At 53.7% G+C, this 12,500-nt stretch overlaps 4 protein-coding genes and 1 pseudogene across 9 annotated transcripts in view; 3 read left to right on the plus strand and 2 right to left on the minus strand.

The window, feature by feature from the left end:
* The window catches only part of LOC114447688 (adipocyte plasma membrane-associated protein-like), a 2,513-nt pseudogene extending 2,448 nt beyond the window's left edge, over positions 1–65 (plus strand).
* A 1-nt stretch (position 66) lies between these two features.
* LOC114447689 (oocyte zinc finger protein XlCOF6.1-like) lies at positions 67–1,451 on the plus strand. Its single transcript, XM_028424082.1, has one exon. It carries the CDS (start codon positions 67–69, stop codon positions 1,288–1,290), a length of 1,224 nt encoding a protein of 407 aa, XP_028279883.1. The 3' UTR covers positions 1,291–1,451.
* Positions 1,452–1,571: 120 nt separating this feature from the next.
* On the plus strand, positions 1,572–5,107 carry LOC114447115 (adipocyte plasma membrane-associated protein). Its single transcript, XM_028423184.1, has 9 exons — positions 1,572–1,824; positions 2,144–2,260; positions 2,465–2,580; positions 2,663–2,755; positions 2,833–2,949; positions 3,070–3,244; positions 3,493–3,624; positions 4,068–4,260; positions 4,390–5,107. The coding sequence occupies exons 1-9, from the start codon at positions 1,733–1,735 to the stop codon at positions 4,597–4,599; spliced, it is 1,245 nt and encodes a 414-aa protein (XP_028278985.1). The 5' UTR covers positions 1,572–1,732; the 3' UTR covers positions 4,600–5,107.
* Positions 5,108–6,258, minus strand: cst7 (cystatin f). Its single transcript, XM_028423194.1, has 4 exons — positions 6,159–6,258; positions 5,715–5,893; positions 5,514–5,633; positions 5,108–5,438 (listed from the first exon to the last, which is right to left on the minus strand). Exons 1-4 carry the CDS (start codon positions 6,196–6,198, stop codon positions 5,358–5,360), a joined length of 420 nt encoding a protein of 139 aa, XP_028278995.1. The 5' UTR covers positions 6,199–6,258; the 3' UTR covers positions 5,108–5,357.
* A 434-nt stretch (positions 6,259–6,692) lies between these two features.
* Positions 6,693–12,500, minus strand: part of syndig1 (synapse differentiation inducing 1) — a 10,704-nt gene continuing 4,896 nt past the window's right edge. For 4 of the 6 annotated variants that reach the window (XM_028423188.1, XM_028423186.1, XM_028423185.1 and 1 more), the window contains exons 3-5: positions 11,321–11,875; positions 10,358–10,495; positions 7,767–8,146 (exon numbers count right to left, since the gene is read on the minus strand). In XM_028423188.1, the coding sequence (XP_028278989.1) occupies positions 7,988–8,146; positions 10,358–10,495; positions 11,321–11,875 (852 nt within the window). In that variant the 3' untranslated portion in view covers positions 7,767–7,987. Of the gene's footprint in view, positions 7,743–7,766; positions 8,147–10,357; positions 10,496–11,320; positions 11,876–12,500 lie in introns of those variants that run through there. The other 2 variants (XR_003671815.1, XM_028423190.1) reach the window with 2 other exon arrangements.

Below are 12,500 nucleotides of genomic sequence, written 5' to 3' on the forward strand. Positions count from 1 at the left end.
GCCATCATGTCCGTCCTGTGGAGAGACGCTGGTGGCGGCGTGCAGCCTCAAAAGACACCGACTGACATGTGTGAGAGCGGCCGAGAAGTTCCGGTGTGCCGAGTGCGGGAAGGAGTTCTCCAAACACAGCTACCTGTCCGCTCACCAGAAGGTCCACCGGCAGGACAGACCCTTCATGTGTCCCACCTGTGGCAAAGGGTTCACGGCACGCCACAGTGTCCACGTCCATCAGCTGACCATCCATACGGGCCTGAGGCCCTTCAGCTGCAGCGTCTGCAGGAAGGCCTTCAGCCAGCGGAGCGGCCTCAGAGCGCACCAGCGGACGACACCGGCGAGCGACCTCACGCCTGCGAGCAGTGCGGCGGCAGCTTCTCCAGCAGCAGCAGCCTGTCTGTCCACAGGCGCGTCCACAGCGGGGAGAAGGCCTTCGGCTGCGACACCTGCGGAAGGCGCTTCAGCTTGTCAGGGAACCTGCGCCGCCACCAGCTCATCCACTCGGGCCGCCGGGCGTTCGGCTGCGAGGTGTGCGGGCGCAGCTTCCTGCAGGCCGCACACCTGAAGGCGCACCGCGCCCTGCACAGCGGGGAGTGGGCCTTCATCTGCAACGCCTGCGGCAAGGGCTTCAGGCAGCGCGCCGCCCTGCTGGTGCACGAGAGGAGCCACGCTGGCATCAAACCGCACGGCTGTGGTGAGTGTGGCAAAAACTTCTCCACGTCTACGTCACTGAAACGCCACCAGCTGGTGCACAGTGACCGCAAACCTCATACCTGCCAGCAGTGCGGGAAGAGCTTCAGCGGCGCGCGGCCGCTGCAGACGCACCTGCAGCAGCACGCCGGCCGGAAGGCCTTCGCTTGTGACGTGTGCGGCCGCAGCTACAGCTCGCTGAGCTACCTGAAGACGCACCGACGCGGCCACTCGGAGGGGAAGTCCTTCAGCTGCGCTCAGTGCAGTAAAGGCTTCTCCACGCACGCCAGCATGGTGCTGCACCAGCGCACGCACAGCGGCGAGAAGCCGTACGTCTGCGAGGTCTGCGGGGCGAACTTCAGCGTGTCGCAGAACCTCGTCAGACACAAACGCGTCCACAGCGGAGAAAAGCCCTTTGAGTGCAGCGTCTGCGGGAAGAAGTTCAGCCAGAGCGGGAACCTGAAGACGCACCAGCTGGTTCACACGGGACACAAGCCGTTCAGCTGCTCCGCCTGCAGCCGGAGCTTCGCCTCCCACAGGAGCCTGCGAGAGCACCGGTGTGTGTCGACCTGCCGGAGGGAGCAGGAAGCCGGCCTGTCCCTGTGAAACACCAGCTCACTGTTATCTGGCTCAGCTCACAGGCTGCATCAGTTCATCACTTCTGGAGGACTTCCTGTTGCAGGTCACATGACTCTGACACAGTGTTTTGATTGGCAGCGAAGTGTTGACACACACAATAAAACAATGACACGTGCTTATTAAACCCTTCCAGCTGTGTGTTGCAGTCATTACGTAGCTGTGATTAAGATTAACATTAACTTCATGGTGTTTTCATTACTGGAGACTTTTAACTTGGAAACAGGAAGTGACGACACGTTTGCCCGGATGGACTTTTATTTTGAAAGCAGGACGAAAGCGGCCCTCGAAGAGGATGGTTGGTTCCTGTTCCCGGGCTGATCCAGCGACGCGTTCAAGTTCCAGGACAGCATCTGATCCGAGCCGAGCGGAGCGCACCCGAACCACCCCGGGTTAACAGTCCGGTTCCAGCATGAACGAGACAGCGGGTGTCCGGTTCCGGCGGCTGCACCGACCGCAGGTCATCACTGACGAGCTGCCGGAGCGCCGACACAAAGGATCCGGGTAAGACGGAACCGGAGCCGCGCTGTGACCCAGGTCCCGGGGCGGGCACCAGTATAAACAGCGGTACCGGCCAGTTCCGGTTCTGACCAAACAGGAAGTAGTCCGTTCATGTTATTGACCCTGTGACGTCACTGAAAGCAGCTGAGGGAGCTTCGTGCAGCCCGGGCTGTGCTGATCATTGATCGATTAGTGGTTGATAAAATGTTTGAGGATTATTGATCACATACAGTTTGAGTGGTGATTGATCACAGCACACATCGATCCGCCTGCTCGCGGTGCTGCTGCGTTCAGGTGTAACCCTGCCCGTTGTTTTTCTCAGCACCTACAGCGGGAAGGTGTTCCAGGTGACTCTGCTGTCTCTGGGCGGCTTCCTGCTTCTTCCTCTGCTCCTCCTCCTCCTCATCCTGGAGTCTCCCATCCAGCCTGAAGTCTTCAGGTGGGTCTGACCTCCATGTTTGTTTCTGCTGTCCAATCATTGACAAGAAATCAATGAGCCCACATGAAGGGCAGTTTGATCCGGTCTGAAGCCTGTCTGTGGTTTTAAAGTGAGCTGAACACTGAAGCATGAACTGATCAAATTCAACATGTTTCATGAAGTTCTGAAATCTCTTCTTAACCTGGCTCCGCCCCCCCGCTGCAGCCTGAAGGACCCCCCGCTGATGCAGGGCTGCTGGGAGCCGAACCTGAAGCTCAGAGAGGCTCAGAGACTCTTTGAAGACCAGGTCATCGGCCCCGAGTCCATCGCCAACATCGGAGGTCAGAGCGGGGACATCATGGCGCCGTGACAGCCTCTGTTATCATCTCAGGGGCGGAGAGCTGACGGTGTGTCTGTCTGCAGATGTTCTGTTCACGGGGACGGCTGATGGGAAAATCCTGAAGCTGACCGGTCGACGGATCCACACGGTGGCGAGGCTGGGAAGGCCGCCGTGCGGTGAGACGAGCTTTGAGCTGTGTGCTGTGATGGAGCTCGCTGTGTGTCCGCTGTGATGTGATGTTGGTGTCCCACAGGGTCCAAAGAGGACGAGTCCAGCTGCGGGCGGCCGTTAGGAATCCGACTCGGACCGAACGGGACTCTGTTTGTGGCCGACGCCTACCTGGGTGTGTTCGAGGTCAACCCCACCACAGGTGAGCCCTAACAGCTGTCTGTCCATCCACCTGTCTGTCTGTCTGTCTGTCTGTCCATCCACCTGTCTGTCTGTCCGTCCATCCGTCCTCAGTGTGCACTGAGTGTATGTTCCTCTGCAGGCGAGGCCACCAGGTTGGTGGCGGGCGGGCAGGTGGTTGCCGGCAGGAAGCTGTCGTTCATCAACGACGTGGCCGTGACGCAGGACGGAAAGAAGCTGTACTTCACCGACTCCAGCAGCAGGTGGCAGCGCAGAGACTACATGCAGCTCATCATGGAAGCCACCGCAGACGGACGGTACGATGTCAAGCTCTGATGTCATGAATGGACATGTCACTTCCTGTGGCAGGTGTCTGACACCGAGGATGCCTGTAGATCAGGTTCTGTCTCTGTCTCTGTAGAGCAGGTTCTGTCTCTGTCTCTGTAGAGCAGGTTCTGTCTCTGTCTCTGTAGAGCAGGTTCTGTCTCTGTCTCTGTAGAGCAGGTTCTGTCTCTGTCCCTGTTCCGTGTCTGTGTCTCTGAAACCTGTTGCTGCCGTTTCTCAGAGTTCTGGAGTTTGACACAGAGACCAGGGAGCTGGCCGTCATCATGGAGAACCTCCGATTCCCGAACGGCATCCAGCTGCTGCTGACGAGGATCTGTGCTGTGGCAGAGACCACCATGGCCCGGATACGCAGGTGACACACACACGGATACAGACACACACACAGTAACACATACACAGTAACACACACACAGTAACACACACACACACACACAGACACACACAGAGACACACAGACAGAGACACACACACAGAAACACAGACAGAGACACACTGATACAGTGTGTCAGTTGTGGTGTTAGGGGCTTGTCTCTGGGTGTGTTCGTTGTTGTGGCGGGCTTGTGGTGTCTCTGTGTGTGTGTCAGTTGTTGTGGTCGGGGCTTGTGTGTCTTTCTTCCTGCGACAGTGTAAGCACACTTCCATGGGTTCAGCTTCCTTCCTTCCAAACGCTGCTGGTCGTTTTCCCCTGTGTGAGCTGAGCGCCCCCTGCAGGCCAGCCCACGTGCACAGAGATCTGATCTGACCAATCGCTGTGTTTGTTTGAGTCCTTTTGACATGCGTCTCTGTCTGCGTCAGAGTCCACGTCGCGGGCCTGAACAAAGGTGGGATGGACACCTTCATAGACAATCTGCCGGGCTTCCCTGACAACATCCGTCCCAGCTCCTCCGGGGGTTACTGGGTCGCCATGTCCGCTGTGAGGCCCAACCCCGGCTTCTCCATGCTGGACTTCCTGTCACAGAGACCCTGGATCAAAAAACTCATTTTCAAGGTAAATCTAAGAGAGGTCAGAGACTCTGGACCCAGGGAACCATTCACATCTTCTCTCTCCCTCCCCCTCTTTCTCCTCCCTCCTCCTCCTCCTCCCCCTTCCTCCTCCTCCTCCTCCTCCTCCTCTCAGCTGTTCAGTCAGGAGGTGCTGATGAAGTTCGTCCCTCGGTACAGTTTGGTGGCAGAGATCCATGACGGTGGAATCTGCTCGCGGAGCTTCCATGACCCAAATGGCCAGGTGGTGGCGTATGTGAGCGAGGCTCACGAGCATGATGGGAGTCTGTACCTGGGCTCCTTCCGCTCGCCGTACGTCGCCAAGCTCGACCTGCACAGCGCATAAGAACGGCGTGTTTGTGACATCACTGTGTGACATCACTGTGTGACTGCAGGCCCCGCCCTGTTTTTATCAGCTGCCAGGATCTTCACAGGATGTCAGTCGGCTCGCTGTCTGCACAAACTAAGAGCTCCGGCAATTAATAATGTGTCATTTAGCGCCCCCTGCAGGCTACCGCTGGAGTCACCTGACAGGAGGCGGCTCGGAGCGTTTTTAATTTCATTCTCAGAAACGTGTGTTAGTGAGCGCGCGCTGACGCGGCAGGTTAGCTTCAGCTGATGGCCTCAGTGCGTGTTAGCGCTGCGGCTAGCTTCCACCTCTTAGTTTGTTTGTTAGCGATGTTGTTAGCTGGCCTGTTTGTTGTTGTGTTGATGTTTCGCTGTGCTTCATCAGTGTTATTTTATGATCCGGACGCGTCACATGACGATGAGTCACATCAGAGTGTTCTGTTTGTTTAATGGATGGATGTCTTCAAATGACCGAGCATCGCAGCAAATAAACAAAAAGATCACGCTTCTGGGTATTATCAGTGTTTTAAAACGACCAGCGGTCAGACAGCGGTCAGACAGCGGCTGCTTCCGTCAGGTGTTTTATTCTTTCTGTGTTTTATTTTATTCAAATAAACAGACTGAGTTAGCACACACAGCTGCAGTTCAGTCGTCAGACCAACAGGTGGCACTCCTCCATCAAAGAAAACCTTGGTGTGAAATGTTTGTGCATGTTTTCATGACGTCAGGATGATGATGTCACAGAGCAGGAAGCTGTCAGGCTTTACAAAGTAGAACCAGAGTCTTGGTCTGTTTCTGCCAGGGAACCAACCAAACCTCAAAGTGACACCGGAAGGTCTGCAACACAACAGCAACACAACAGGTCAGGCTTCCACTCTGTGTTGTCTTTAGGACAGTAATCAGATTACTCACCTGCTGCAGGCGCCCTGCAGGCTGGAAGTCGCAGGTGGACAGGTGGTCGTCGTTTCCTCGTTTACGACAGACTGTTCTGGAGAGTTCTAGATCCACGATGTACCGGATGCCTTTAACAATCTGACACACACACACACACACACCTCAGTACACGATGCAAACACAGTGAACTGTCCATGACCTTTGACCCTATGCTGGTACCTGCCGCTGTGCTCTGAGGATGGCAGAGGGTCTGAATAGGAAGGCGTCGTTTGATTGGTTGTTGAATGAGTAGGCGGCGTTGAGAACGACCTGCTGCAGGCCGCCGTCGTTCCTGCTGATGTTGTGTGGAGATCCAGGCATGGAGCCGCCGCCATGGCTGCCGGCCGCCGAGGTCACGTCTGGAAGAGAAGACGACGTAACGTCTGTTCATCACCAGCACGAGCCCAGAGACACACAAACCAGGAAGAGACGCACAAACCAGGAAGAGACGCACAAACCAGGAAGAGACACAGACTGGATGCAACCCTCCTCCATCTGTCTGCAGATGGCCTCCTCCTGATGGAGGTGCAGCGCGCACACAGACACACACACGCAAACAGACACACACACACATGCACACACAGACACGCACACAGACACGCTGTTGGACAGAATGAATCTCACCCAGGGCAGCGAGCAGAGCGACGAGCAGCAGCGTCTTCATTCTCTGTGAGGACTGTCTGTACTTCCTGTGTCTTCTTCCTGTGTCACACTCTGACCACAGACCAGCCCGTCTTGCTGATGACATCACTTCCTGCACTTGCTGGGTTTCCTGTTGAGTTACAGATACAGCTGATTCTGATGAATCTAAAGTGCAGCACTTACTACTGCTGACATACTGAGTGCAACACACAGCAGTCAGGTAACACTGTGTGTGTCTGTGTGTGTGTGTGTCTGTGTGTGTCTGTGTCTCTGTGTGTGTGTGTGTGTCTCTGTGTGTGTGTCTGTGTCTCTGTGTGTCTGTGTGTGTGTGTGTGTGTCTCTGTGTGTGTGTCTGTGTCTCTGTGTGTGTGTGTGTGTGTCTGTGTGTGTGTAACAGATCAGAGTGTGAGTGTGTCAGTTTGTGTTCATGGAGGGTTGAAGGGGTGGTGTCGTGGTTCCTCTGCAGAGCGGGGGTGCTGTCCTCAGACTTTGAATGAAGACACACAAAGGGTTAAGTGGAATTACAACATTTAATTTAACAGTGAGCAGAGCTTCTTAGAAAACTGCAGAAAATGCACCAATCACAGAGCAGCTTGTTTTGCAGCTGGGCAGGAAGTGTGTGTCTGTGTGATGGAGCCAGGCTAACAGTTTACCTTTGCTTCCAGTCATTGTGCTAAGCTAAGCTAACCCTCAGAACCCCCTTGTGTAATTGATCCCCCTTCAAAGAGGTCACTGAGTGATTGATCACAGCTGTGTGTGATGAAGGTCGCAGCCCTTTAGCTCAGAGTTTGTAAGCTGCCAGAAAGAGACAAAGACTGGACTGTCCGTGGTGTCTCAGAGGACACGTCCTGTTGGACCTGATCACTGTAAGTGTTTAAGAACTTTAATTCTTATCCTTCACTTCCTGTCAGCTGACCTGACACAGAGCACCTGATTGGCCTCTCAGACAAATGCAGAGCTTGTTCTTGGACCCTGAATGAAGGTTAGCTTAGCATTAAGCTAACATAAAAGCAGTTTATGAGAGAGCAGAGAATTTAATAACATCAGAGTCCCTGTTTATATTTTGGCTTGTAGACTTGCAGCAGTCCTGCACAGACTTTACAGACATCCAGATACTGAACCTCACAGACCCACTGGCTGACCCCTTAGACCCCGTTCACACCGGGGAAATCAGCCCAGTTAGAGGCCAGGCGGCGATGCAGATCATCCTTACAGTGAAGAGCGGAGAAAAATCCACACCGAGGAAAAGATTTGTTCAGAGAGCAAACGGTTAAAAAGCTTCACTCAGACTGATTGACCTGCCACACGAGACCAGTTCACTTCCAGTGTGACCCCCCCCCCCCCTTCCTGTTATCATTAGCATAATCCCATTGATTCAGGGAGGAGACATCAGAGGATGGAGCGGCCGGCCGAGGGCGGAGCCTCCTCTTCCTCACACAGAGACACCGGCAGCGTGGAGGACTGGAAGCCTGGTCCCTGCAGAGAGCACGGAGCGGATCCAGCAGACCCTCATACAGGCTGCTGCTGGAGGCTTCTGGACCACAGACACCAACACCTCTGAGTTTTCTGGATTGGTTGAGAGCAGTCGAATGTTTCCTTTAAAGTTCTTGTTGTTAATCTGTGAGAAAATATTCACACAGGATTTTGGTTCTAATGTTGGTGAATCACCTTAAATCTCTCATCAGTTCTCAAATAGCTGCTGAGTTCTGATTGGTGTGAAGGTCCAGGTGCAGACAGGAAGTTCTCTGGCTCAACCTGCTGAGGACGCGCCCACCTGACAGGAAGATGGGCTGATGGGTAATCCTACTCTGCTACCAGTGGTGGTTCTTGGAAAGGTAGGCGATGACCGCCACGGCCACGCCCACGTAGATGCCCGTCCCGATGGTGATAGACAGCACAGCCAGGAAGAGCGCCCGTCTGGAGCTGGAGCTGGCCAGGTGGAAGTCTCCCTTTGACACCGCCTTGTTGGTCTGAGAGAGAAGAAGGACAAACATCAGTCAGCCGGGTCTGTGTTGTCATGGTGACTGCAGCTGGATCTCTGAAAACCAATGAGGGAGAGAGGTCACCAATAATCCACGTTAACACAGAAGACATGAGATAAAAGTGCAGAAGAAGAACAGGCGCTGTGCCAGTCCTCAGTCCAGGTCCCTGCAGACCTGTTGGTGGAGGTGGAGGGCGTCCTTCAGGAGGGTAACGCTCAGCTGGAGGCAGGAAGTGACCTCCATGATCAGTGCTTCACTTCCTGTAACATTTCATCACACTTCCTGGCCTCAGAGGCAGAGGGGCCCCCTGTCCGGGCTCCAGTCCAGGACAGTGTGAATGAAGAACAGGAGAGTGACATCAGTGTGTGTGTGTGTGTGTGTTAGCACTAAAAGAGCCAAATCGGATTATCCACAGCAGCTTAACAAAAACAGATTGTTTCAGTCTGAGGACAGTATACTGAGGGGACAGGGGGACAGGGGGACCTCTGTCTGCAGGTCTCTGTTTTTTTTAACAGACTCTGGTGGAGCGGATCTGGAGTTCTGCCTGAGTGTGTGTCTGTGTGTGTGTGTGTGTGTGTGTGTCTGTCTGTGTGTGTGTCTGTCTGTCTGTCTGTGTCTCTGTGTGTCTGTGTGTGTCTGTCTGTGTGTGTCTGTCTGTGTGTGTGTCTGTCTGTGTGTGTCTGTCTGTGTGTGTGTGTCTGTGTGTGTGTGTCTGTCTCTGTGTGTGTCTGTGTGTGTCTGTGTGTGTGTGTGTGTGTGTCTGTGCGTCTGTTTGTCTGTCTGTGTCTGTGTGTGTCTGTCTGTGTGTGTCTCTGTGTGTCTGTGTGTGTCTGTCTGTGTGTGTGTGTCTGTGTGTGTGTGTCTGCGTGTGTGTGTCTGTCTGTGTGTGTGTGTGTGTGTCTGTCTGTGTGTGTGTGTGTCTGTCTGTGTGTGTCTGTGTGTCTGTGTGCCTGTGTGTGTGTGTGTCTGTCTGTCTGTGTGTCTGTGTGTCTGTGTGTGTGTGTCTGTGTGTGTCTGTGTCTGTCTGTGTGTGTGTGTGTGTGTGTGTGTCTGTGTGTCTGTCTGTGTGTCTGTCTGTTTGTCTGTCTGTCTGTCTGTGTCTCTGTGTGTCTGTGTGTGTGTGTCTGTGTGTGTGTGTCTGTCTGTGTGTGTCTGTCTGTGTGTGTGTGTCTGTGTGTGTGTGTCTGTCTGTGTGTGTGTGTGTGTGTCTGTCTGTGTGTGTGTGTGTGTGTGTCTGTCTGTGTGTGTGTGTCTGTCTGTGTGTGTCTGTGTGTCTGTCTGTGTGTGTCTCTGTGTGTCTGTGTGTCTGTCTGTCTGTCTGTGTCTCTGTGTGTCTGTGTGTGTGTGTCTGTGTGTGTCTGTCTGTGTGTTATCCCTGGATTAACAGAGCCTTTTCACACCTACAGACCCTCAGAACCTGGACCTGTCCCTTTAACAGGCTCCCCCTGCTGCTGCAGAGCTTTCTGTTCACTGATACATTTCAGTGTGGGATGTGTTGTCATGGCAACCAGCCCTGTTCCTTTTGGAGCTGTAGGTGTGGAGTCGCCATGGGAACCGCATCCGCTACCAGCACACCACAACAACAAGGTCAGTCAGTGAAAAGCCCTGAATCTACATGTTCCGACAGTCTCAGCTCATCGCAGTGACACAGCCGTCCAATCAGGACGCAGCCTCTGACCATCAGTACAGACCACGCAGGAGCTGACTGCAGCACATCACACACATTACATAAGGTGTGTGTGTCTGTGTGTGTGTCTGTGTGTGTGTGGGAGCTGCTTTGTACTAAAGCTACAAAAACAGTTACAGCAGAAGAATCTGCAGCAGAGCAGTTCATCAGCAGCCTGGACACACACACACACAGACACACACAGACACACAGACACACAGACACACACAGACACACACACACACACAGACACACACAGACACACACACACACACAGACACACACAGACAGACACACACACACACACACACAGACACACACAGACACACACACAGACACACACAGACACACACACACAGACACACACACAGACACACACACACAGACACACACACACTTTCTCATGGTACTCATTGAGCTGAATGTGGAGCCTCACAGGTCCTGAGACATGAACAGAATATTTAGTCAGATTACCAGTGAGGAAGCATATACAGGTTTATAGGTTATAAAGGTATTGATCAGGTTGTCCTCACCTCATGTGACAGGTAGAAGGCAGCGATGCCGAGCGGCCAGAAGCAGCAGAGCATGGAGAAGACGCTCAGGCCCAGGTGATCTCTGGGAGGCATCATCAGGAAGGCGTCGTCACTCTCTGACTCACTGGAGTAATCACTCTGACCACACACACACACACACACACACACACACACACACACAGACACACACACACAGTGCTCTGATGAGGTCTGTGTCCGGACAGGACTTTTATTGTGAAGGGGCCGGTGACTCTGACGGGTCGTGTGTGTGCTGTGGGTAAAGCCTTTGGAATTAGAGCCAGGCAGCAGATTAAAGCTGCACCACAGAACCACAGCGTTAGCAGCTAATCGTCTCTAAGGCGATTGGCTGTTAGGATGCCGCTTCGTTTAAAGAGCTACCGCTCGCTAATCTCAGTCTGACGGAGGGATGTAAACCAGACAGTGGGCTGATTTTTCTTCTGATGTCTTTATGCTAAGCTATGCTAGCATTTCAGCGAGCCTGTCTCTTCTTTCGTCAGTGCTCAGTATGTCAAAAAGTACTGGATCAACAAGGGGGTCAGGTCCTAAACTACAACCTCAGTTAGCATTTAGCTTAATTAGGATTAATTAGCTCCTGGTCAGTCAGCCTCTCTTCAGGTTAGCTTCTAGCTTCCAGGGTCAGTTTAGCTTTTAGCTTTATGTAAGACTGCTGTGTGCAGGATGGGTGATTGATTGACTAATCAATAAGCTGACTGATTGCTCCCTCTCCTGTCAGTCCTTTGATGAAGCAGGCGACATCTACTTCTGCTGCACTGTGACGAAGGAGGAGGAGGTAGTAGTAGTCCCTTTGAGGAGGGGCACTACTGAGCATGTGCAGTGGGACCTACAGTAGGACAACAACCACAGGCTAAAAACCCAGATGACTCTAGAGGCCGTCAGAAGAATTGCATCAGACTACCGAGAGGTGTGGATGTTCATCCTCACCTCGAGCTCCTGGAAGTCGTCATCGCCGTCGATGTCATACGACAGCGTGTGAATATTGGCATCCTCTCCACAAAAGTCCAGAAACCTTCCATCAGCAAACAGCAGGACCTCCTTAGAGGAGGCGACAGCAGAGGGGTCAGGACTATGGCCTTCGATGAAGGTGGTCTCACAGCAGTCGCCTCCGCCGGCCTCACCCCACACCTGCAGGACGCTCTCTGGGCACAGGAGGAGGCCCGGTGCGGAGCGGTGGTGTGAGTCAGCTGCCTGGTGGGGGAGGAGAGCGCTGGGGTTCAGGAGCTGAGGAGGGCCCCCACTGTGGTCCTGCTGAGGCCGGGCGCTTGCTACGATGTGACCCTGGTATTGAGGAGCTGAGTACACCGGCAGCGGCGCCTCCTGAGGCTCCACCCCCAGACCGCGGGTGTTGATGAGGCCATTTTGTCTGCAGGCATCTCCTCCTCCTCCTCTTGGGGAGGCTCTCCCCAGCTTGTAGTCTCCTCGGCTCTGCTCCTCAGCTCCTCCCTCCATCCCTCCACAGGTTGATCCTCTGTAGAGATTCTTCTCAGAGAGGTCAGAGATCAGAGGTCAGAGATCAGAGATCAGAGGTCAGAGGTCAGAGATCAGAGGTCAGCCATCTGTGTACAGAAGCACTTTATCTTTTCATAATCAATTCATTTACCAGCTGAGATGTCTGAGTGTCCATAAACGCATCAGTCATGTCCTCTCTGTGAGGACCTGTCTGTCCTCTCTCTATGACATGTCTGTCCTCTCTATGAGGTCATGTCCCCTCTCTAGGACATGTCTGTCCTCTCTCTAGGACATGTCTGTCTTCTCTGTGAGGACTTGTCCTCTCTGTGAGGACCTGTCTGTCCTCTCTATGAGGACCTGTCTGTCCTCTCTGTGAGGACCTGTCCTCTCTGTGAGGTCATGTCCTCTCTCTAGGACCTGTCTGTCCTCTCTGTGAGGACATGTCTGTCCTCTCTGTGAGGACCTGTCTGTCCTCTCTCTAGGACCTGTCTGTCCTCTCTGTGAGGACATGTCTGTCCTCTCTGTGAGGACATGTCTGTCCTCTCTGTGAGGACCTGTCTGTCCTCTCTGTGAGGACATGTCTGTCCTCTCTATGAGGTCATGTCCTCTCTCTAGGACCTGTCTGTCCTCTCTGTGAGGACCTGTCCTCTCTGTG

The sequence above is a fragment of the Parambassis ranga genome, chromosome 15, assembly GCF_900634625.1.
Source record: "Parambassis ranga chromosome 15, fParRan2.1, whole genome shotgun sequence".
NCBI lineage: Eukaryota > Metazoa > Chordata > Actinopteri > Ambassidae > Parambassis > Parambassis ranga.

Coding starts and splice junctions, on each gene's coding strand:
- LOC114447689 (XM_028424082.1), top strand. CDS start 67: ATGTGTGAGAGCGGCCGAGAAGTTCCGGTGTGCCGAGTGCGGGAAGGA.
- LOC114447115 (XM_028423184.1), top strand. CDS start 1,733: ATGAACGAGACAGCGGGTGTCCGGTTCCGGCGGCTGCACCGACCGCAG. Junction 2,261..2,464: donor ATCCAGCCTGAAGTCTTCAG/GTGGGTCTGACC, acceptor CCCCCGCTGCAG/CCTGAAGGACCCCCCGCTGA. Junction 3,625..4,067: donor ACCATGGCCCGGATACGCAG/GTGACACACACA, acceptor TGTCTGCGTCAG/AGTCCACGTCGCGGGCCTGA.
- cst7 (XM_028423194.1), bottom strand. CDS start 6,198: ATGAAGACGCTGCTGCTCGTCGCTCTGCTCGCTGCCCTGG. Junction 5,894..6,158: donor CGCTCTGCTCGCTGCCCTGG/GTGAGATTCATT, acceptor CTTCTCTTCCAG/ACGTGACCTCGGCGGCCGGC. Junction 5,634..5,714: donor TCCTCAGAGCACAGCGGCAG/GTACCAGCATAG, acceptor TGTGTGTGTCAG/ATTGTTAAAGGCATCCGGTA.